The sequence below is a fragment of the Dromiciops gliroides genome, chromosome 2 (genome assembly GCF_019393635.1).
Source record: "Dromiciops gliroides isolate mDroGli1 chromosome 2, mDroGli1.pri, whole genome shotgun sequence".
Classification (NCBI taxonomy): Eukaryota; Metazoa; Chordata; class Mammalia; order Microbiotheria; family Microbiotheriidae; genus Dromiciops; species Dromiciops gliroides.
The window spans coordinates 693847288-693872982 of NC_057862.1; the positions used below are offsets into that span (position 1 = coordinate 693847288).

General features: G+C 47.9%; 1 protein-coding gene across 1 annotated transcript in view; it reads right to left on the minus strand.

Moving 5' to 3' along the window:
• Positions 1-17320: 17320 nt before the first annotated feature.
• NBAS (NBAS subunit of NRZ tethering complex) overlaps positions 17321-25695 on the minus strand; it is a 220832-nt gene continuing 212457 nt past the window's right edge. The window contains exons 51-52 of the mRNA XM_043985311.1: positions 24550-24678; positions 17321-17772 (exon numbers count right to left, since the gene is read on the minus strand). Coding sequence (XP_043841246.1) covers positions 17497-17772; positions 24550-24678 — 405 coding nt within the window. The 3' untranslated portion in view covers positions 17321-17496. The remainder of the gene's footprint in view (positions 17773-24549; positions 24679-25695) is intronic.

Here is a 25695-nt window from a genome sequence, read left to right on the forward strand (position 1 = left end):
AATAGAACCCGAGACCAGAGCTCATCATTAAGCAGGAGGCCGGCTGGGTGCACGCCGAGCCTGAGCTAGCATTTAAAGTGATTTATGTGGAATGTTAAGTAAGCCCTGTATGCTTTATTATGTCTGGATACGGGCTTGTTTGGGGCTATTGTTCGTCCTGAAATTCTGCATTTCCCATCAACTCCGAAGTCACAGATATATTTAAAAACAGTGTGGGCCGGTGACATTTACAATCACTAAATTCATGTCAGAGGATAAATCCCAGCTCACCTACCATCACTGGAAATGGAGGACTGATCCATCATGACCCACGTGTTCTGGACCTCGGAAACAACACCACTCCAAAGTTGCTGAGAGATGAGCATCCTGGAGACAACCACGCTCAGCCTCCTAGGCACCGAAGGCCTCACCACGGAGCCCTAATGAGTGGTGCACAGGAGGACACGGAGACAAGCTCGACAGCTCATCCACACGAGCTCTGCGAGGAGTTTCTGCACGCGACAGAAGAGCTCTGGCCTGCAGGCACAACCCACTGAGCAGCCAGGCCTAGCCTGCTGATTCAGCCCAAAACAGAATTCCCTCCAACCACCCATGAGGCCACACGCCAAAGCCACCAAAGTGCACGTGTCCCCAAGTGACGGTTGTTTAAGATGGGAGCACAATCACTTGACCCAGGCTGATGGGCATGTAGTCCCTTCAGTGCCTCATTGGCCGCCTACTAGAGTACAGAGGCATCTGCCAGCACTCTGTGTCCTGGCGGGCACGTGTCTCCGCCACACCATGGCTGCCTCTTCTGTGCACAGGCTGATGAGTGGTCCTTCACCCCAGGCCACACAGAGAGACCTGCTCTCCGGTGCCGATCGCCTGACCCACTACTCTGAAGGCAGAGCAGGATGCTGTAGAAGTGATAAGCCAGCCGCTCTGGGGATGTCTTTGCCGCTTGCCCAAAGCGTGTGCCGGGATTCCTGACAGGCCGCACAGGAGAGTGGGAAGAACTGGGTTCGAGTCTGGGAGGTTCCCTGGCTTCTTCCTCTGTCACAGCGAAACTCTCTGCTTAACAGGGTTGTCGCAGGAAAGGCTTTAGCGAAGCCTGTGACAGGGTCCTATGGCTCTGCAGACCAAGGAATAGGAAAGCACTCCGAAGGGTGAGTCAAGGGTGTGGCCACCTCTGTTCACCCCGGCCAGAACCCTTTGGGGTATGCTGGGCCCCAGGGCCTCAGTAGCTCATTACACAGCCCAGTATGTGAGACGGACCCCACAGATGCAAAAAGAGAGGGGAATGTGGACACAGACACACAAGGAAGGCTCCTGGGTAACTAGGCCACCCTGACAGCACAAAGAGGGTTCCTTCTTTCTCTCACTCTCCCTTCTGTGAAGGTCGGCAGCCCTGCAGGACCAGGGGCAGTCTAGAAACACCAGCCCAAATGGCTGGGCTGACCTGGTTTCCTTAAGCAATTTACCATCCATCCTTTTATTCAACCCTCACAACATTCCCATGATGTAAGCAGAAAAATAAAAACTACTAAGTATATATGTGTGTGTACACATATACACTTACATATATCTCCAGTACATACAATGTGAATTTTTTTTTTGGGGGGGGGCTAGTGAGTGGGAAAATCAGGAAAGGCTTCCAGGAGGAAGTGACGTTTGGGCTGAACTTGGAAGGAAGCTGGAGCATCCAGGAGGCAGAAGGAAGGAGGGAGCCTCTTCTGAGCTGGGCAACAGAGTGGGCGAGTGGGGACAATCAGTGCAAAGCCACAGAGCTGGGAGACAGACGGTCATGAATAGGGAAGAAAAGAGTCTCACTTGGCTAAACCTCAGAATGCATAAAGGTTAGTAATGTGAAGTAATCCAGGAAAATTGGGTTCAAGTTAGACTGTGAAGGGGTTTAGAAGTCAATTGGAAAGAGTTAGTGTTTTATCCTGGGGCAACAAGACATCAGTGAAGGAGGAGGGGTGCACTGTGAAGGGGGGAGACAAGGAGAGGAAAAGGGGGGAAGGGAAGGGAAGGGAAGGGAAGGGAAGGGAAGGGAAGGGAAGGGAAGCATAGGAGAAGTGAGGGAGGGGTGGAGAGGAAAGGGAAGGAATGGGGGAAAGGATGGAGAAAGAAGGACAAGGGAGGGAGGAAGGAAGCAGGCACCTTTGGAGCCCTTCTTATAAACTTGCCATTGTGCTAAGCAATGGGGTACACACCCCCAAAGCAAGATGCTCCCTTGCCCCTAAGAAGCTTACATTCTGATCAACAGTGATAGACTAGATTCTTCTCACCAATAATGGCTCTCCAAATCCAGGGAAAAAAGAGAACTGTGGTATATGGATGCTGATTGGATCACACTATTTATTTTGGTTTTGGTGCTGTTGTTTTTTGAGGTTTTTCCTTTTTGCTCTGATTCTTCTTGTATAACATGACTAATGCAGAAATGTGTTTGATGTTATTGTGTATATATATATATATATATGTACATATATATATATATATATGTAACCTATATCAGATTACCTGCTGTTTAGGGGAGGGGGAGGGGAGAAAAATTTGAAATTGTTGAAAATTATCTCTACATGTAATTGGAAAATAATAAAATACTTTTATTTTAAAAAAGAATAATCAGCTTACATTCAACAGCAGAAGACAGTTGGCATGGGCAGAAGTAAGGTTTCCCCTCCTAGGACAGCTTGAAGTGTAGGCTGGAAAACCCCTGGGCCAAGGGCCCATTTCACAGCAGGGCTTCCTCTTACATGGGTTGCACTGGGGACATGGCCACCAAATTCCCTCCCAGTGTTCAAATTCTGTGAGGTAATCTCCCACTTCAGGATTCAAACTCGGGTCTTCTGACTCCCATCCATATATTAAGACACATGCACTAAATTGCCTGTAATGCACCAGCCGTTTGCTATCAGTGCTCTTCCTGCTGCCCTCATCTCCTGCCCCACCACTTTCTCTGAGTGTGACAGTGGACAAGTCACTTTCCTCCTCCTGCTCCTGTGTGCAATGGGGGTGGTTGGATGTGGGTGTTGAAGGGCCCTTCTTGCCCAAAGCCTCTGCTTCTATATCACAGGTAGGAGCAGCTGTCACCTCCCGGGCAGCATCGCAGGCCCTTGGAGTTTCTGGGCACAGCTGACTTCCTCCTGCTGACTGCAGAAGTCAAGAAAATAAAAGTGGCTGTTAGCGGGAGCCCAGGAGTGTGTGTGTCAGCATTCCTGTCGGGCTCCGGTCCTCGCACAGATGGTCTCTGCAAAGAAGCAAACAACGTCATTGCTCCCCGCTTCTCTTTGCCAAGCCAGACAGCAGGGTTATGTCTCAGTAGGAAAGGTAAGCGTCTAATTCTGGCGGAGTGCAGGGGGGCAAGCAGAGCCTTGTTTCTTTATATTCCTTCTCACAAGGGGTGGGTTGGACTCAGAATCTCACTCAACACTTAGCAGGCTGTCAGGAGTGATCACTTCTGGACAGAAGATGCTGCTTTTCTATGTTTGTGTTAATAACAACCAGGCTCCTGAAGGATGCAGCCCTTCCCCATTGCGCTGTAACCAGTGATCTGGAGAAGGGGTCCCCCCACCACTGGGGCTTAAAGTCAAGGAAGGGGGAGGGGGTAGTGGATATAAACCAAGGGGGCAGCAAGGAGCCCTAGGAAGGCTGCCAGGTTTGCCACCGAAAAACCTGGGGTCATGATTTTGGCTCAGCCGCTTTGCTAGCTCTCTGACCTCAGATTAGTGACTTCCCTCTTTGAGGCCTGGCTGGTTAGTCTCTCTGGTCCTGTCTAGCTCTAAACCCTTTGTATGAAAAGTTCACAGATTCAAGGGTCTGGACCCCCAGGCACCAAGAGGAGTCACGAGGCCTGATACTCTTCAGGGGGAAGGGGCCAAGGAGGGAACTTGAGGCCAGGGCTGTAACCAGGGAGTGGTCACAGTTCTGTCCCAGGAGGCTGAATTTAGGGGGCAAGGAGAATCCTTCAGCAGTTAGAAACAACAGAGCTTCGCGCTGAGTTAGCCAGAATGATCAGTTAAAATAGGGCACTACCAAGCTAGGATGCTGGAGGTGAGACCTCCTGGCTTCCTGTTACTCCCTGTGCACCAGGGTCCTGGGGTCTGTCCCCTCCCCTCTCACTCTGCATTGACCCCAGCCCACAAATATTTCCTGTTGCAGCTTCTGCTTGGGGCGACCATCGCAGATTGGGAAGTGATGTCAGTAAATCGGTGATTCTGAAGATTTTTATTACCTTAAACCACTTCCTGCAGAGCAGCCTGGGGGGAGACAGTGAAAAGATCCAGGCCCAGCCTGGCCGGGACTCAGGGACCTGTCCTGGCCAGTCCGTGCTCTCTCTCAAAGGGCAGAACCAGAGCCTGTGGGCGGAAGGTACGGGAAGGCAATCTACAGACAGAACGGACTGCACTGTCAATGGAGAATGAACTAATGGCAAAGGGACCCACGCTTCACTCCCTTTATCTGAGGGTGCCTTGGGGCTTCCTCCAGGTTAGGCTAGCAAACCTGACACTTTGAAGTGTGAGAAAATAATTATTAATAATGGATTTCGTGGGGGGACCCAGAGATCAGTTTGTCCTTTCTCTCCCCTCCCCCCACTCCAGAAAGTTCGGCTCCTGCCTGGCATGAGCCCAAGGGAAGAGAGGAGATGGAGACTGATTCTTTTGTTTAGGAACATACGTAGAGACTGGAATTTGCCCTTTTGTACACTCTTTAGACCACCCTGAAGTCATGTCAATCAATGGAACTGAATGATGCTATAACCAATTAGCTTAGAACAATGTGTAATGACCTGCCTCTGTCTGCGGAGGATAAAACACTTGGCCACACCAGGGTCAGCCCCTCTCTTTGCCCTCTCTTGCCCCTCTCTCTGGCCTCTCTCGCTTGGCACATGCTCTTAGGATCATGTAGGGATGAAGACCTGAGACTTTGAAAAGTTAGGGAGACACGCAGTCAATTCTTTACTGGTATATAAGATAGTAATTAATAATAAATGATTACTGCCCCAAACAGATGCAATAGCCATTAATTAATAACAATCAATAATTTAAAAACAACAGAAGGAAGGCGTAGGCCTCTGCATTTGGCCATTTACAGAGTCTACCCAACTCTGCCAAGGCCCCTCTGGATCCTGGCTTGGTCATCTGCTGGGTGGGCTATTCTTCCCAGCTCGGTGTCCCCTGGGCCTTCAGCCAAGTCACTAACAAAAGGGTTGAGCATCACAAGACCAAGTGCAGATCCCTGGGGATCTGTCCTGGAGACATCATTCCAGGTGAGGTGAGAGGGAACCGCTAAGGGGGGCAAGGGAGCTCAGTGCCCAGTGTTAGATTTGGAGTCTGCCCCCCCACCCCCGATCTAAAATCTGGCTCCCGAGGCTGACTAGCTGTGTGACCCTGGGTGAGTCACTTCACCTCTCCACCAGTTTCCTCATCTGCAAGATGGGGATAACAAAAGTACCTGCTTCACAGAGTTGTTGTGAGGCTCCAATGAAATAAGATTTGTAAAGGTCTTGACAAACTTCTAAGAGTTCTTATCATTCAGAGAGGACAGATTATGAGGTGAAGAGAAGGTAGAACTAACCAAACTTGGCAAGTGATTGGATATTTGTAATAAGGGAGGAAAGATGGGGCTAGTCTGAAATGCTCCCCAGGTTTGCAGGAAAGCGATCCGTGGAACTAAACCTTCTGGGGGCACTCGGCCCTGGGGGGCGCGAAGCTGCCAAGAATGAAATCTGAAAGCAAAGAGGGAAAGGGTCTCAACGAAGGGGGGGCGAGGAGTGTGGTCCAGAGCACGTGGGCCCATTTGAAGAGGGTCCAGGGGAAACGGCAACCATTTCAATGCCCAAGTGTGTGTAGGACAAAGGCAGCTGGGTTGCCCAGTGGTTAGGGAAGGGCTGGAGGCCACTTCCTTCCTTACCAGCTCAGTGACTGGACGGGCCTCCTCACCTCTGCGCCTCCATCTTTCCACAGTAAAATGAGGGGGGTGGGGGGCTTGTCTGAGGCCAACAAGGAAGGCCAGATGGCCAAGGAGGGGATGGCTGTGGGAGGGCCGCTGGGAGGCCTTGGGCTCCCCCTCCTCCGCACACACATTTCCTTGTGTGCTCTTCTCTGGCTGCTTTGGGGTTCACTCTCATCTTCCCTTGCCCTCGTGCAAGAGGGAGCAGAGTGGCATCCTCCAGTCTAGCCCTCAGTCAGGCCTCACTTAAAGCAGGGGCCACAGGGGCAGCCGTGCAGACTCACACACTCAGCGCCAGTCCCTGCTCTGACAGCCCTTTGTCCTTGCTCACGGCTCCCAGCAGCAATCGGGGTCGTGTGCTTAGGAGGGGGGAGGCTCCCCCTGGAGCCCCATCTTGGCGCCCTCTCATTAGTACCTGCCGGCCGCCTCGCCATTGATGCCAACTTCCTTTCCCTAAGTGACTTTTCCCTCGTCTAAACCTGTCCCATACCGCCCCCCCCCCAGAATGGAAACTCCCTGAGAGGAAGAACCATTCCACTCTCGAATCCCCAGCAGCCAGCGCGGCCCCTGGAACACAGGAGGTGCATCATCAATGCCCCTGGACCTCACGCACCTTTTCCTGCCAATCGGGCCCTCCCCAGGCCCAACTTGTTTGTCCTGCCATCTCCTCTTGGTTCTTGCCTCCCTGGGGCTTGGTCTTCTGTTCTTGTTCCAGAACCTTCTCTGCCTTCTGGCCAACTCTAGTAAAACCTCCCAAAGGTCAGTCTCTGACCTTCTTCAGCGTACAAAAGCCCTTGCCTGCTCCGTGCCCCCACCGCCTTTCCCTAGGGATGCTCTGGGAGGGCTGGTGGGCTGAGCTGACCTCAGAGGGCCCCTTGCCTTCATACAGCTGAGCTGTTACTGCCCCTGCTTTCTAGAAGAGCCACTGGAATGGCAGAGAGCAAGCTATTGCATCCTTCATGCAGATGTCCCGGTACCCACTGAGCTGTAAATCGGTGCTTCGTGGCCCTGAGTGGAGAAGGCCAAAAATTGTGAGCTGCTGGGCTTAAGCATGTGCGTGGGTAGCTAGGTTGGCCCTCTAAAAACATCTCCCGAGGGATCAAGGGAGAACAGCGGCAGAGCCCTGGCCAAGGATTGAGGAAGACGCATTCCAATTGGACCTCGGCCACTTACTGGCTGTGGAACCCATGGCAAGTCCCTTCAAGTCCTTTCCTCTGCTGCAGAGTGGGCATAATCACTGCCCCTGCCTCCGTGGCTTCAGCGAGGACCAAATGGGATGCGCTCAGAAAAGCGATTTGCAGACTCTGAGGTGCTGGATCCGTTAGCTGTTATGATCACCATCCACTGGACACCTGCCTGGCTTATTAGCACCTGCTAGAACTTGGGCTTCTCTGAGGGAGCTTGTGCCAGCCCCTGTGGTGAGGGGGCGCCATCAGAGGAAAGCGCCCAGGAAAACCCAGCTGGCTCTGTAGCCTGGGGCGTCGGCTTCAATGCTCACCTCTGATGGTGCCTGCCTGGGCATCTCTAGACCATCACAATCCCTCTGGTCCTCAGCCTCACAGCCAACCCCAGAGCTGGGACTCAAACCCAAGTCTTCTGCCTCCCAGCCCGGAGCTCTGCTGCCTCTGCCTGTGTGGGGCATATTTGGGGGCTCTGAATGGGAGATTCCCCTTAGGCTCAAGGCATTAACTCCGGTAACTGAGAGGCACAACTTTAGTGGGGGCCCAGGATTCCCTACCAGACAGCCTGCAGAAGCAATGGAAAAGGCTCCGTTACCTGCAGCACGGAGCTGAGCACACCTTCACCAACAGACAGGCAGCCACTGATAAGCCTGGCAAACAAAACAGCTGGGGGCTGCAGGATCCAGTTGCTATGGAAACCACTGCAGGTGCGCTGTCCAAGGAATAACACTGCCAAGATTTCCACCCCAGCCTTTCTTGGCGGGTATGAAAAAGCAAAGAGAAGCCCCAGCCCAAAGAGGGGAAAACCGGGTGGAGGTTTCCCAAAAGGTGGATCAGGCAGCCTTCCCAAATGCTGATGACAGTCTGAATCAAGGGCCGGAAGTCCAGACTGATGTCTGAGGTGAGGGGCCCGGGAAGGAAAGTAAGACCTGGGGGGAGCTTCACAGGACAGCAAGAATCTGTTGGCTATGGAGAGGACCAGGGCCTCACCAAGGCTCAGAATAGGTTCTGCCCAGCGCAGAAACTACCACACAAACAGACAGCACTAAAGGAAGAGAAGCAAGCAGCAACCAGATGAGAAAACTCTCCAAATCACCAACTGCGGAAATGAAAGTGAAAACAACCCTGAGGTTATACCTCACACCTATCTGATTAGCCACAATGACAAAGAAGAAAACAGCAGTTGTTGGAAGGGCCGTGGGAACGCAGGCACACCGATACATTGTTGGTGGAATGTGAATTGATCCAACCATTCTGAAAGGTAATCTGGAACCGTGCCCAACAAATCACTAATCTATGGCCATCCTCTGACTTACATTCCAAAGAGAAAAGTGATAGGGAAAGGACACACACATACAAGAATGTGTGTTTATTGTTGTAGAAAAGAACAGAAAATAAAATGGATTAATAAATTACAAGCATTTATTAAATACCTATTATGTGTCAGATATCGCAAGGTGGTAGGGATACAATGGCACTATAGGAAAGGACAAATATGATGAATTCAGAGAAACCTGGGAATATTTGTGGGGGTCGACACAGGATGAAATAAGCAGAATGAAGAGAACAATTTAAACAACTTCTCTTTTATTTTTCAGCTTTTTTAAAATTCTGAAACTGCTGTTATCAGACATTTTAGTTGTGTCCAACTCTCCATGACCCCATCTGTGGGGTTTTTTTTGGCAAAGATATTGGAGTGTTTTGCCATTTCCTTCTCCAGATCATTTTTTTATAGATGAGGAAACTGAGGCAAACAGAGTTAAGTGACTTGCCCAGGGTCACACAGCTAACCAGTGTCTGAGGCCAAATTTGAAATCAGAAGATGAGTCTTCTTGATTCCAAGCCTAGTGGTCTGTGCACTATGGCGCCACCTAGCTGCCCTTTATGAAACTTGCTTGTTTTTCCTTGTAAGTGTATAACAAATTTAACGTTACCTTCAAAACTATCCTGTGAATCGGCTTCCTTTTCAACTCCAGATTTCTTAAGTCTTTTAATTATTTGTCTTTACAATGCTGTTATTGTGGAAGTTGTGCTCCTGGTTCTGATCCCTCTACTCTGTGTCAGTTCGTACAAGCCGTCCCAGCTGTTGATAAAACCATCCCCTTTGTCATTTTTAATCAACAATAATATACCATCATATTCACGTCAGAACGTGTTCAGCCACTCTTCAAATGAATGTAAGCTCCTACACTGTCCAACTGACGGGCACTCCCTTAGTTTCCAGTTCTTGCTCTAATAAAAAGAATTGTTATAAATATTTTTGTACATGTAGATCCTTTCCCTAGGTCTTTGATCTCTTTGGAAGACAGAAGAGGATAGTAGTATCTCTGGGTTAAAGATCATGCACAGTTTAGTGAACTGTTGAGTATAATTCCAAACTGCTTTCCAAAAAGGACCAAATCACCACTCTACCAATAATACTACATTTAATATATTTTGCATTCATGTTTAGGAATATTGGTCCATATATTTCTTCTCTATTTTCTCTCTCTGTGGTTTAAGTACCAAGAATATATTTGTCTCACAGAAGGAGTTAGATAAGATCCCTTCTTTCATGTTTTGGCAAACAGCTTATGTAACATTAGAATCAATTTTCTTTAAATGTTTGATAGATTTCAGTTATAAAAATCCTAGGCCTTTTCTCCTTTGTGAGTTCATTTGTGGCTTAGTTTCTTTTTCTGAAATTAGATTATTTAAATTCTGTTTCTTGTTCTATTAATCTGGGGAATTTAATTTTTGTAAGCATTCATCCATTTCACCTAAATTATCCATTTTTTGGATAATTAAGTGGGAACAATAATTTCTGATAATTTTCTTTCATCTTAATTTGTTATGATTCTCTTCTTTCATTTTTAATGCTGGCAATTTAGTTTTCCTCTTTCTTTAAGAAATCTGATTAGCTGGTTGTACTATTAATTTTTTTTTAAAAAGAGGTTCTAGCTTTATATATCAATTCAATGTTGTATGGATTTCTAAGTTTTCTGTTTTGTTGTTTAGTTAGGAGGTTTTAAGGTGTTGACTTTCTGGTTTTCTTTTAAAATTTTTTGAGTTGAACACCCACATCTTTGATCTTTTGTTTAGAAAGATGTTGAGCAACATAAATTTTCCCCTAAACACTGCTTTGCCACATCCCAAAAGTTTTTGGTGTGTTTTCATTGTCAGTTTCTTTGAAGAAATTTTATATTGTTTCTATCATTCGTTCTTTTTACCCACCAATTCTTTAGGACTAAATTATTTAGTCTCAAATTAATTTTTCATACTTTCTTCAAAGGTCTTTTGTTGAATAGAATTTTTATTGTACTGTAGGCAGGAAAGGATACATAAAACATACCCGCTTTTCTGTATTCGTTTGTGAAATTTTTATGCCCCAATACATTGCCATTTGTTGGGAAGGTGCTAGCATAGCTGAGGAATATGTATATTCCTTTCTCTTCCAATTCGGTAATTACTAGAAATCCATCATGTTTTATTATTTGTCCTTGTAAATGGGTTTTCCTTTAAGTCTTTAGTTCTATCATTCTCTGTGTATGAGAGAAAGTGTGTGTGTGTGTGTGTATACTGAAATTAATTTATGTCTAAGGTGCCTTTAAGCATGATATGTTTTCTCCATTTCGGGGTGTATGGGTCTTAAGGGAAAACTAGCACCTCTAGTGTGATGGCTGCTAAACTCTTTTTAGGACTGCTCATTCATCTTTGGTTTCCATACTTACCTGTGGCTCCAAGAAGCTGTACATGCACACACACACACGCGCGCGCACACACACATACTCACATACATTCATGCACACACGTACACACACTCACATAAAAACTCACACACACACACATGCCCATAGACACTCACACCGTATCTTGGTAAAACCATATTGACACACAGGTTAGTCCAAGCTGAGGGTAACCAATGGGCTACAAACCTGTTGGTGAGTTAGAGCAGTGTCTACCCCAGTGGGAAGATGAGAACAGTTTGGTCCAACATCCCTAAAGGCAGCTGAAGCAGACGCTGTACAGCGCTTAGAGCTTGGTCAGACATCAGAGATGCCAAAGTTATCCACTGACTGCGTCCCAGGCCACCTTGACTTTTGTCCTGCCACTGGACTTTGATGACCCTGGGTTTTTGTTTTTTGTTTCTTTGTTTTTGGCAGGGCAATGAGGGTTAAGAGACTTGCCCAGGGTCACACAGCTGGTAGGTGTCAAGTGTCTGAGGCTGGATTTGAACTCAGGTCCTACTGAATCCAGGGCCGGTGCTTTACCACTGCACCATCTAGCTGCCCCTGACTTTGATGACTCTGGAAGAGAAAGTGAGGCTGATGACTTTGCATGACTCTGCCTCACTTAAATCAGTTTCACACACATGTCAAAACATCCCCTGGTGATGCCATAGTTCCTCTTTGAAAATGATGAACAATCATCAAGTTTCTCCATTTATCCTTTTATCCGTGAATATTTTTACCATCACAGTATAAGATCATGACTGCTATCCCTGATTTTTTGAGTTCATATTAAGCATTATAAAGTGTGTTCCGGCCCGTGAGTTCGGTCATTAACTCTGTACGAATATTTATGTTCCAACTGTGTTTCTTGCAAACAACATACTGTTAGATTCTAATTTTAACCCATTCTGATATCGTATTCTGTTTCATAGGTGAGTGTATACCATCCATGTTCATGTTTGTGTCTGTCCATTGTCTATTTCACACCATCCTGTGCTTTTATACTTTTTACTATCCTCATTCTTCACATCCCTCTTTACCCCTCTTCTCTTCTGTTCACCTAGACCTCAATTACAGATTTTTACTTTTTCTTTCCTTTTAACCCTTCTCCCCTCCCCACCCCTCCTTTGCAATCTATCCTCAAAGGCTGGGGTTTGCTTTGCTGGTAAATGTTTAACAACTGGCTCTGCAGAAGAAAAAAAATGCATGCATGATACATTTTTAAGTTTAATCTGAATTATTAACATTTTTTCCACCATGTTCTGGTCTAGATAATGAAACAAATAAATAAATCAAGCCTGCTTTGTAGCACAGCATTGACCAATTATTGAGGTATAAATGTTAACACTGAAAATTTAACAAATGAATTATGAACCTTATTAAGGTATCTCCAACACATTCCTCCCTGTAACTAACCCCACATTACTCTATTCTCCTTCTCAAACCCTCTCCTCTCCCTTCCCCTTTCCATTCCTGCACCTGTTCCCCTGTTGAGTTCAACATTTTCTAATAACAAACTCTTGGTGCACTTTTTAGTGTATGATAAGCCCTTCTTTATCCTGTTCAGCGACAAGTGTGGTTCACAAGATGCCCGCTCCCTGCCCTTCCTCCATGGTTTGTAGTTATTTCCCATCATTCACCTTGATTATGTGAAATAGTAATATCAGCCCCTCCCTCCCTTTTTTATTTCTAACATTCTTTTTTCCTCTCCCTATTTCTTCCCTCATGTTCATCAAAACAGAACCACCTCCCAAGCCTACTGTTTGTCTTACTTATTTCAATAATCCCTGAAGACATTAGGATTCTGAGGAGGCCCCTCATTTCTTCTCGTCTCCTTTTGGGAATGTAAACATTTCTCCCTCCGATGTATTTACCTTTCTGGGTTTCTCTTGTCTTGTGTTTATAGCCAAAGATTCTATTCATCCCTGGTCTCTTCATTAGAAATGACTGGAAGTCTTTTATTTCATTAGACTGTGAACTTGTGGAGGGTAGGGGCTCTCCTTTGCCTCTTTTTGTATCCCTGGCCCTTGGCACATGGGGGGTGCTTAATAAATGTTTATTGATAAATAGTAGTGTTTCCCCTCTCGGTTTAGAGTCAGCTTTGCCAGGTACTTCTTTGTTGTAAACCTTCTTCTTTGCCTTCTGTAATATCCTCTTACAGCTTCACCTTGTCCTTCTAGCTACCAAGTCTTGTGGGAGCCTGACTGTGGTTCCTTGGTACTTAAATTCTTCCTTATACTGGATTTAACCCCATGGCCCAACTGTATAATTTACACTTGAACATTCTCTGTTCTAAGCTCCCTCCAAACTCCAGCCTTCTGGGTTTTAAGGTCCTTAAACAGAGACGTTCTGCGTCTAAGGGGGATTAGACTCGTCCTGAACTCTAGAATTCCATCTAATCCAAGAGAAGGGACTAATTCATGGGCATCCTCACGGGTCCGAGTCATTCACCTCCACATATCCTCCCTCAGTGGAAACAATTCAGGCTTCCTGCTGCATCCAGTTAGTTCCACTTCCCCACTTTATCACCTTTGTTCACCATCTTTTGTGTAACACTGGATTTCTAGATGATGGAAAACATGTCTCTTCCTTTCCCTTTGGACACACTCATGCACACACACTCATGCACACATGTACATATGTTCACATACAAACTCCCGCACACACACACACACATACCCACATACAGACACTCACAGCAACACTTGCCTTTTCACTCATTATATCAATAACTGTGGTGGACTCTTGTTGGGAATGAATGGAGGTCTCCCGTCATTTCTCAGGCAATGATCTTTAACAAGGAGGGAACCATTATTGAACTACCTTGCTGTGGAAGAACAAAGAACACTGGTAAGAAGTCAAACAAAAACATGAGGACTGGTGGTTGATAAATGCTTATCAACTGACTGGTACAACTCCCTGTTCGATGCCTTAATTGATGGACATAATCAGAGGGTGGTGGCACAATTGTTAAACTTTTCAAGAAATGTGCTTCGGACACACATGCAAGATTCTTTGTTGGAAGGCAGCTTTCTGACATGTGGGATCCGAAGCTTTTTTAGAATCAATGAACAATAAGCTGAGCTGGGTCATGTCCTCCCTGTACCTTTCTACCCATTGCGATGGCCAAGCTGTGGTCTGCAGAGAAGACCTCTTGTCTCGCCTGCCTGCGCTCCCTCTGGGATGCCCTCCATGGAGGGCCACGCTGGGGATACAAAGAAAGCCAAGGCATGGTTGCAGGTTCTAATGTCGAATACGATGCACATACAAGATGCAGACGGAGAAGATGGAGGTTATTTTAGAGAGAAGGCACCAGCTGCTGGGAGGACTGGGGAAAGGTCTCCAGCAGAAAGTGAGATTCAGGCTGAGTCTGGAAAGACTGAGAAGATAACCAAGAGATGCGGGGGAGAGGGAGGAATACTCCGGGCATTGAGGGCAGCAGGGGAGAAGGCCCAGAGCTCTGAGATCACGTCGGGCATGAGGAGCAGCAGGAGCAGAGAGAGCAGGGAGAGGGTACAGTGTGAGGAAGCCACCCACTCTGGAGCCCAGCCCAGACCTCCACCCCTGTGTGTGCTCGCCCAGCAGGGGAAGCCGGGCAGCGGGCAACCACGGCCTCTGCAGATGGCAGCCCCCTCACCCCATTCCCGTAATGTAAGAAGAGAGCCAGTAACCCACTCCTGCAGTGCACAGCCATGGGACGGCCCCCAGCATGCACCCACCTCCACGCTGGGCCTACCCCCAAAGAGCTGACGTCCAGCCTGGGGAGAAGCCCCGGCCTTCACTGAAGAGCTGGCCCAGAACTCTGACGGGCTTAGTTAGGAAGCCACGCCACCTTTCAACAATGCCCGGCCACAGCCCGATTCTGAGCCCAGTGCCCCCCACAACGCTCCATGGCTGTAGCTCTGGGGACACCGGCATAGCCAAGGATCTAGTAACAAGAACCCAACAGGCACGGGAAAGATCCGCGGCTTTGGTGGGCCGGCTGGGTCTGTTGTCAGTGACCACGTAGACGACAGCATCCAGGAAGTGTTTAGCCAGGAAAAGATCGCAGGCGCACAGACTTACAGCCAGGAGGAACCCCAACACTCACCCATTCCCACCTACTCACTGTCCAGATAAGGAAGAACAAGGCAACCTGCCCAAGGTCACACGGACCGTTAAGGGTCACAGGCCTCCCCGACTCAAATCCAGAGCTTGCCTCTTGGGGTCAGTCAGATATTGAAAATAGAGGTAACAGATGGACAGTCCCCGGATGCCCTGGGCAGCCCAGGAAATCCAGAGAATTAGGGGAAGGCAGGCAGGAGGGTTTATAAGTAACGTAGACGGGAATCACACAGAATGAGAAGCTAGATCAACGTCTGTGAGGGGAGGAATTCATGGACGTGTCCCAGTATGTGTCGAAGAGCGGTCCGTCCAGAGACCTGAGACGGGCAGCATTATCTGTAAACTTACTGGCTAAATGCAGAATGAGGATAGGGAAGGACAACTTTGCCCGTGTGTGTGTGTGTGTGTGTGTGTGTGTGTGTGTGTGTGTGTGTGTGTGTGTGTGGTATGTGTCTGTATGGACATGTGTGCATGCATGTGTCTGTGTGTGCTGTGGGGGGGGGCGGGTTAGCATCCCCATTAGAATGGGGGCTCCTCGAGAGCAGAAACTGTCCTTTGGGGCCTTCTATCCTCCATGGCATACAGTAGGTGCACGATAAATGCTTCTGGATTGACTGACTGACCAGAGCACCTAGATGAGGCTTCTCCTGTGTCCCGGCCTCCCTGCTTGCCTTGAACAACAGCTTCCAATCCACAAAGCGCATTACTCCAATTCCTCATGGTGCTGTGATGAGGCTCAGGGAGGAGAGCTGGCACAGTGGACAGGACACTGCACGGGTGGGGGTCTGGGCAAGGCTGTGGCCTCGTGAGAACCTCTCAGACCTTGTTTCTGCCTCTGTGAAAGGCAGCTGCAGATGATGCCTGGCCTGAACCAGGAGGGACTGCAGAGAGGGTGGGTCTTAGAAGTCACAGACAACAGCAGTGTGACTGTGGGCAAGTCACTCGTATTTCTGACCTTTAGCTTCTTTGTCTACGAAAGAGATAATAACTGCAGTGGAATAAAAGAAAGCGAATCTCACTCAAAAAACTACAAAATGCATAAAATATCTGGGCCTCTATCTTCCAAAGGACAGCCGATATCTGTGTGTCTGTCTCTCCGTATATATGTACATACATATACATATATATATACATATATGTACCTACACATATTCATATACACACACAATCACAAAATTATAAACTGTCCTTTAGAGGAATAAAGACCAATTTAAACATCTAGAGGGAAAGAGTGCTCATGGCTAGGCCTTGCCAATATACCAAAAGTGACAATACTTCCTAACTTAATTTACAGATACGGACTAAGCCAATCAAACTGTCAAGGGAATATTTTGTGTACAGAGGTAGACAAAACAATAGCAAAACTTAGGAACAAAAAAATCTAGAATGTCAAAAGAAATGATGGAGGGGGAGAGAAATGAAAATAGAAGCGCTTCTGCAAACTTCAAACTATGTCATGAGGCAGCCAACATCAGAGCTGGTTAAAAAATAGAGAAGTAGGCCAATTCAAGAGACTGGACAAGAACCAGAAGTAATTGAACTCAGTAAACTCAGTATACAATGAACCCCAAAACATAAATTACCAAGGAAGACTCCCAGTTTGACAAGAATTGCTGGGAAAGTAACAATTTGTTAGAAATATTAGGTTCAGGGCAACATGTCGTAGCATCTTTCACAATAAATCTAAAGAGAAACACAAACCGAGTATTAAAATTTAGACCATTAAAAAAGAGAAAAGAAGGGGCAGCTAGGTGGTGCAGTGGATAGAGCACCAGCCCTGGAGTCAGGAGGACCCGAGTTCAAATCCAGCCTCAGACATTTGACACTTACTAGCTGTGTGGCCCTGGGCAAGTCACTTAATCCCAATTGCCTCACCAAAAAAACAAAATAAAAAAGAGAAAAGAATTGTATAAGACACCCTTCATAGCTATGGCTAGGGGGTGAATTCTTAACCAAAAAGCGAGAGGAAATTGCAAATAAATAGACAGATCAATCCATCAATAAATAAACATGATAATTTTGACTCCAAGAAACTGAAAAGCTTTTCTCCAAACAAAATTAACAACTAGGACAAGAAGGGAAGCCGTAGCAGAGGAGAAAAACTGCACGTAATAGGTCTGCGGAGAGTCTGCTATATGTTCTATGCAGGCAATGAGAAAAAATATAAACCCAAATATGTGACTAAAAGCCCTTCATTGCCTGGTAGACAAATAATCCCAGGATTCAATCCAAACAACACCTAGGCCACTGGCAGAGACAGGAACAGTCAGTGCTGGAGGGGCTGTGGGGAGACAGGGACACTAGTGTTCACAGGAGAAGGTCTGGCCTTCCTGAGCTGCTCAGCCCTCTGCTAGACATAATTTGAGAAACCAAAGAAGAATGAAAAGGGCACCAGGTACCACCCCAGGTGCACTGGGGACATACTGCTTTATTTCAGGGACGGGGGAGTGACGAGGGGAGGGGACAGGACAGTTAACAGGATTACAGAGTTTCTGGCGATAGGATTTGTCTCAAAGAGAAGTGTTCCATTGGCTGGGGACAGGCATCAGCCCTGGACGGGAGACTCTTCAGATCCAGTGCCGAGCAGTGCTAAGGGCGGCACTGAAGGTGCAAAGGGCAGGGTAGATCTTCCGCGAGGCCAGCAGCAGGGAGCCAGCCTCGATGCTGTGGCCGGCCTCCCGCAGTTGAAGTGCTATCTCATCCACAGACCAACGACCATCCTCTTGGTGGGCCAACAGGTGATTGATGAGATGGGGATAAAAGGGAGTGGAAATACATCTCGCCACCAACTTGGCATCCAGGAGCAGAGAGAGAAGCTCGGGGTCACAGCTGAAGTCATCCACCTTCAAGAAAAGAGAGACAGGCCGAGATGGCAGATCAGGGGCAGCACCATACCAGGCTCTCTCGACATTCCCCTCCAAACGACCCTCACACAAACTGTGGAGCAGCAGAGCCAAACTCAGCCTCCACAGCGGAGGGCTGGAAGCCCGCTCAGAGTTCTTACACACAGCGGCGGTAGCCGCGATGGGAGATTCAGGAGCTCTCGTCCCAGAGGCAGCTGGTCAGAAAGAAATCACAAGGGACCCGTGGCGGGCACTGGCTGCAGCTGGACCTGACTGACAACCCTATTGCTCAGGCAGTTCTGGTCACAGTGCCAGGGTGGAGAGGAGCGCTGGGCTTTGGTCACAAGGGAGCAGTGGCGCTGGCTGCTGTTTCTAAGCAAAGAGAAGTGCTAGTGCTAGCAAATGCAGGGGGCCAGGGGCTTTTCCTGGGTAAAGACCAGAAGGCAGACCAGGAAAACAGGCACTACACCTCTCCCTGAATCACACCCCCTTGGAAGCACCAAGACCCCCAGAACTCTCTCTGAGAAGAGCAGCCCCAAAGAGCCTGATGCTTGGGACTGTTCTTCCCCACTGCCAGGTGAGTAGAGCCCAATTTTAACATGAAATGCAAACTCAAGAAATAGTCCGGAAAAATGAGGAAACAGGAAAAAAAAATCCAAAGAACTTGACAATAAAAAGCTACTATGGTACAGGGAAGACCAAGATATAAACTCATAAGAAGACAACAATGTGAAAACCGCTACAGACAAATCCTCAAAGAAAAATGCTAAGTAGACCCAGAATTAAAGAAAGAGATGGGTAGTAGAGGAAAAATTGGGAAAAGACATGAGAGCGATATAAGAAAATTATGAAAAAAGAATGAACAGTTTGTCAAGAGAGGCACCAAAAATACCAAATAACACCTTAAAAAATAAAAAATTTAAATTTAAATTAGAAAAAATTAGAAAATAAATAAAATTTGCCAAATGGAAAAAGAGGTACAAAAATTTACTGATGAAAAAATTCTTTAAAAAGCAGACTTGGGGCAGCTAGGTGGCAAAGTGGATAAAGCACTGGCCCTGGATTCAGGAGGACCTGAGTTCAAATCCAGCCTCAGATACTTGACACTTACTACCTGTGTGACCCTGGGCAAGTCACTTAACCCTCACTGCCCCACAAGAAAAAAAAAAAAAAACACAATAACAACAACAAAAAAAAAGAAAAAGAAATGATTCCTTAAAAATTAGGATTGGACTTCATGAAACATCAACAAACAATAAAAGAAAATAAAAAGAAGGAAAAAATAGAAAATATGAAGTATCTCATCATAAAAACAACTGACCTGAAAAATGAATCAAGGAGAAATCATTTAAGATTTATTGGACTACCAGAAAGCCATGATCAAAAAAAGAGCCTAGACATATTTTTAAAACCTTAAGGAAAACTGATCCAATATCTTAGATCCAGAGGGCAAAACAGAAATTGAAAGAATCTACCAATCACCCCCTGAAAGAGACCCCAAAGTGAAAACTCTTGGGAATATTATAGCTAAATTTCAGAGCTCCCAGGTCAAAAAGAAAATACTTGAAGCAGGTAGAAGGAAACAATTAAAATATCATGGAGCCACAGTTGGGATCACACAAGATTTAGCAGCTTCCACGTTCAAGGAGCAAGGGGTTTGGAATATGAAACTCTGTAAGACAAAGGACCTGGGATCACAACTAAGAATCACTGCCCAGCAAAACTGAGTGTCATCCTTCAGGAGGGAAAATGGATATTTAATTAAAGGACATTCGAGTCTTCCTAATGAAAAGACAAGAGCTGAATATAAAATCTGACATTCAAACACAGGACTCAAGAGAAGCATAAAAGTAAACATGAAAGAAATGAAAACAAAAGGAACTCAATAAAGTTAAACTGCTTACATTCCTATATAGGCAGATGACACAAGAAATTTATCATTATCAGGGTAGTTCAAAGGAGTTTACACAGACAGAGGGCATGAGTGTGAGATGATTATTTTTGGAATGATCTCCAAAAAACGTAGAGGGGAGAAAGAGTAATATACTGGGAGAAGGGGGAAGAGGCACACATTCTGTGTGTGAGACTTGAGAGAGGGAGAGAGACAGACAGACAGAGAGACAGAGAGAGATAGAGAGACAGAGAGGGAAAGACAGAGGGACAGAGAGACACAGACAGAGAGAAAGGGAGAGAGAGAGAGAGAAGGAGGGAGGGAGAGAGAAAGAGAGAGAGAGAAGGAGGGAGGGAGAGTAAGAGAGGGAGAATCATTGTGCCCAGTAACAGCCATGTTGTAATGATGATGAATTGCACAAGACTTGGCCCCATGACCGGAAAGCTCTGCCCATCTCTTCCACCTCTTGGCTTCCCTGACTTCCTGAAGATTCAGCTGCTGCCAGGCCCCCCAGCAGCCAGTGCCTGCCCTCTGGGCACCTCTGTATTCCTTCCCTGCATGCCATCTCTCCCAAGAGAATAGGGGCTCTTTGAAGGCAAGGGCAAGGGCGTTTCCTTTCTTTCTATCTCCAGTGCCAGCAGAGCTTAGCATACACTAAGTGCTTAAGACATCTGTTTTGACTGACTAACCAATAATAGGAAATGTTAGTGGATTACAGCATTAAACCTAAAGTGAGGAAGACCAGAGTTCAAATCCTGCCTCAGGCATTTACATGACCTCTCTCAGCCTCAGCTTCCTCATGGGTAAAATGGTGATAACAGCAACGTCTTCAGAGTGATCACACGCACGGCCCTTCACAAACCTTAGAGTCAATTCCATGTAAATCCTCACTCATTGTTAACTACTACTGAGAGCAGTGAGAGCAGGGGAGAAGGCCCACCCCTGCTGCCCCTGACGTGCTCCCACAGGGTTTGCTCTGCTCTCAAAGCCCCCAGGAGATGGGCGGGCGGCAGCTCCTGTGGGGGGCCCGGGCCCAGGACAGGGAGGAGGAGGCTCCTCTGCCCCCAGACTGAGGGCGAGAAGGACCCTTCCCTGAGAGTGCAGAGCTCTGGGTCTGCTGGAACAGAGAGACAGAGCTTGGGAGTGTGTGTGTGTGTGTGTGTGTGTGTGTGTGTGTGTGTGTGTAGTGCACGTGTGGCATGTGTGTACTGTGTGTGTGGTATGGGGTGTGGATTATATGTCTATGTTGTGATAAAATAATGGAATTTGGCAGACGTCCAGGCCCCCACCTGATTGATTTAGCATTGTTTGAATTGGGTAAGAATGGACTAAGTACCTACTTAAGGATGAGGCCAGCCATGAGTGACATGTTGGTGTATTACAAGAGACCACTCCCAACCAATCAGCTTGAAGGACCTCCCCTTTGGGGGAGGGACAGAGGAACTAGGAAGGGAAGAGACATCCATTCTGGGGTGAACCAGCGAGGGACTGCACAGCTGACTCTCAGTGAAAAACTACAGACCCCAGGTGGTGAGCGCATTCCTTCTCTCTTCCTCACTGTCCCGGGCTTTATTAACTTCACCTGTGTTGTAAATTGTGTTCCCTTTAATAAAATCTGGTTTGTTTGTAGAAAAGAGGCTGTGAATCTCCTTTCTTATTAGTCTGGGAGAAATAACTGAAAAAGGCAGTTTGGAAGGGAGGGAACTTGGGACACATTATTTTCTGATCCCCGATATTACGACGAGCCACCCAATTAAAATTTGGCCCTTACAACGTGGTGTGTGTATTGTGCATCTATGTGGAAGTGTATTGTATGCGGGGGTTTGTGTGTATTTATATTGTGTGCCTGCGTGTTTAGTGCATGTGTGTATTGTTTGTGAGTATATTGTTTATCTATGGGGGGGTGTATTTTGTATAGGTGTGTATGTGAGTATATGGTATTTGTATGGGGTGTGTGTGTGCGTGTGTGTGTGAGTATATGGTATATGTATGGGGTGTGTGTGTGCGTGTGTGTGTGAGTATATGGTATTTGTATGGGGTGTGTGTGTGTGCGTGTGTGTGTGAGTATATGGTATATGTATGGGGTGTGTGTGTGTGTGTGAGTATATGGTATATGTATGGGGTGTGTGTGCGTGTGTGTGTGAGTATATGGTATATGTATGGGGTGTGTGTGTGCGTGTGTGTGTGAGTATATGGTATATGTATGGGGTGTGTGTGAGTATATGGTATATGTATGGGGTGTGTGTGTGCGTGTGTGTGTGAGTATATGGTATATGTATGGGGTGTGTGTGTGCGTGTGTGTGTGAGTATATGGTATTTGTATGGGGTGTGTGTGTGTGCGTGTGTGTGTGAGTATATGGTATATGTATGGGGTGTGTGTGTGTGTGAGTATATGGTATATGTATGGGGTGTGTGTGCGTGTGTGTGTGAGTATATGGTATATGTATGGGGTGTGTGTGTGTGTGTGAGTATATGGTATATGTATGGGGTGTGTGTGCGTGTGTGTGTGAGTATATGGTATATGTATGGGGTGTGTGTGTGCGTGTGTGTGTGAGTATATGGTATATGTATGGGGTGTGTGTGTGCGTGTGTGTGTGAGTATATGGTATTTGTATGGGGTGTGTGTGTGTGCGTGTGTGTGTGAGTATATGGTATATGTATGGGGTGTGTGTGTGTGTGAGTATATGGTATATGTATGGGGTGTGTGTGTGCGTGTGTGTGTGAGTATATGGTATATGTATGGGGGGGTGTGTGTGCGTGTGTGTGTGAGTATATGGTATATGTATGGGGGGGTGTGTGTGCGTGTGTGTGTGAGTATATGGTATATGTATGGGGTGTGTGTGTGCGTGTGTGTGTGAGTATATGGTATATGTATGGGGTGTGTGTGTGCGTGTGTGTGTGAGTATATGGTATATGTATGGGGTGTGTGTGTGCGTGTGTGTGTGAGTATATGGTATATGTATGGGGGGGTGTGTGTGTGCGTGTGTGTGTGAGTATATGGTATATGTATGGGGTGTGTGTGTGCGTGTGTGTATGAGTATATGGTATATGTATGGGGTGTACGTGTGCGTGTGTGTGTGAGTATATGGTATATGTATGGGGTGTGTGTGTGTGTGTGAGTATATGGTATATGTATGGGGTGTGTGTGCGTGTGTGTGTGAGTATATGGTATATGTATGGGGTGTGTGTGTGCGTGTGTGTGTGAGTATATGGTATATGTATGGGGGGGTGTGTGTGCGTGTGTGTGTGAGTATATGGTATATGTATGGGGTGTGTGTGTGCGTGTGTGTGTGAGTATATGGTATATGTATGGGGTGTGTGTGTGCGTGTGTGTGTGAGTATATGGTATATGTATGGGGTGTGTGTGTGCGCGTGTGTGTGTGAGTATATGGTATATGTATGGGGTGTGTGTGTGCGTGTGTGTATGAGTATATGATATATGTATGGGGTGTACGTGTGCGTGTGTGTGTGAGTATATGGTATATGTATGGGGGGTGTGTGTGCGTGTGTGTGTGAGTATATGGTATATGTATGGGGGGGGGGGTGTGTGCGTGTGTGTGTGAGTATATGGTATATGTATGGGGTGTGTGTGTACATGTGTGTGTGCACGCACGCATGCACGCTGACACAAACACCAGATACAACACAGGGATGTTTAAGAAGCTCCCTGCCTGGGCATGCGGGGCCTTTCAGAAAGCAGCACCTTCACCAGCCTCCCTCCTCCCTCCCTCCCTTGTCCGCTTAGCACAGTGCCTGGCACATAGGAGACATGCCATCAGTGCTTATTCCCTTTCCTCCCCTCTATTAGTCCAGTGGCAGGGGCTGCCTCTGGGGAGGTTCTCCCTGAAGGACTTCCACCCAAAGCTGGGGAGGCCTTTGCCACATGCACTGTGGGGGCCTCTGCACCCCCTACAACAGTGAGGGAGACGTTGCCTCCGAGCCTCGGTGGGTCAGAGGGGAGGAACAGGGCTAGGGGTCACCAAGCCTGGCCTGAGCTCGGACAGACATACCCGGCCTGCACCGCAGCTCCCTCCCCAGGATCTCCCAGCACAGAGGGCCGGGATGGGCCAGTGCTCCCTCTGTCCTGCCATCTGGTTTTCTGGGGGCAGCACAATGGGGAGCTGAGTGCCCTTCCCCAGGGGCAGCGGCGGGAGGGCAGGGGGGCGAGCAGGGTCCTGTGTCACCAGGGGCTGGAAGGCCGGGGTGATGTGGCGCCAAGGCAGGCCTGGCCAGGCCCCAGAGGAGCACCTCCCGCCACGCCACCCTCCTTTGGTAACAGCCATGTGCCTTGGCTTAAGGAGCTGCTGTTAGGGGTTCCACGCTCAGTAGGTAGGAGCCATTCATGATCCCCATATACGTTTGTGTTGAGCTGGGAATTCCCCTGACATTTGTGTGTTTGCTGTTCTCCATTAAAGAGCCTCTCCCCAACAAAACCACGTGTGTTGATTTCGGGGGTTCAGCCTGCGGGGCATCCTATCGGCTGCGGCCCACAAGAATCCCTAGGCCCTCACCGTCTTGAAGCCTCATTAGCAGAACTCGCTGTCACATCTGTCCCTCAAAGCCATTCCTTACCTTCACTTATTGTGAAAGCGAGATATACAAATCAAGCAGAGCCGACCAGACGGTGGCGGTGGCTCCTGCCGCGTGAGCCGCCACACTCCTAAGCCTGGCGTCTGTCCCTCTCCATCGTCCCCATACTTCTGCAGGGCTCCAGCAGCAGACCAGGGCACCGTGGCTGGCTTGTTCTAACGGTATTTTACCACAGCCAACCCACGGAGGCCCCGGGGTCGTCAGAGTGCTAGAAATCTAAATAAGGGTGCCACTGGACCCATGCTCATGAAGGTGCAAGGGCCACCGGGAAGGGCAGGGAGCCCCGTGGGACGTACCTGGGCCACAGCGGCGAGGTGCTCCAGTGCCTCGGCATGGAGGGCTGCATCCTGGCTTTCCACGAGAAGCTTCAGGGCTGGGAGCAGGAGGGACCGGCTAAGCAGCAGCGAGGCCAGCTCCTTCACACCCTGCAATCAGAAGCACAGAGCCTGCCGTGAGGTGACAGGAGGCAAGACCCAAAGGCTAAGGCCGTGCACCCCAGAACGTCGCTGTGAGAGCTGGCACTGCCGCGCTGGGGCCACTGGCCCTTGGTCAGAGCCATTAGTAGGTAACTAGGAAGAACGTGGCTGGGAGGGCAGGGCGCCCGGGCCCCGTCACCCGCCTGCACCTCAGTTTCCTCATCTGTAAGAGGAACAGAAAAAGGCAAACACCAAATAAGAACAAACTGTTTCAAGTCTAGGAGGGGAAATGACTCATCATCGTCCATCAAGGTCATCTACCCGATGGTCACAGAAGAGGGAGGGAAAGGGAGGAGGAAAGGAGCACACCAGGTGGGGAGAGAGGGGTGGGCCGGTTACCTCACTTCATCGGTCTAAGCCGGGCAAACGAGGGGGAGGGGATGGGGTATCGCGGGACACCTGAGCTGGCCAAAGGAGGGCGGAGCGTAGACACACAGGTGGGCACAAAGACACATTCCACTCAGCAGGGAAATGAGGGGATGGGGAGAATCAAAGGGAGGGTGGGCTACACAAACTCTACGGTTGGACAGGAATGCAGCCGCTTTTTGCAGCGAAGGGCTGAACAAGCTCTGGCCAAAAACGTAATGGAACTGACGGAGGGGATGGTCTCAGAGAAGTCTGGGATGAGTTCCACAGACAGACGTAGGGTCACGTGAGTAAAATCAGAACCATCTGTCCCACAGCAATGCCGCAAAGACAGACAACTCTGAAACTCAGGGCCTCTGATCAGCAGACTGGCCAACTCTGCCTGCAGAGGCCCCAAGATGAAGCACGCTGCCGATCTCCTGACAGAGGACCAAAGGACACACAGTTCAGACAGAGACTTTTTAACGTTTTTGGATGTGACAATTTGTTTTGCTAAAGTCTACATGTTTACAACTTTCCTTTTTTATCTTAAGTAGGGATCAAGGGAAGTGGGGGGGAGTAAGGCAAATTTCTGCTGATGGAAAAAAAATAGTTTAATTT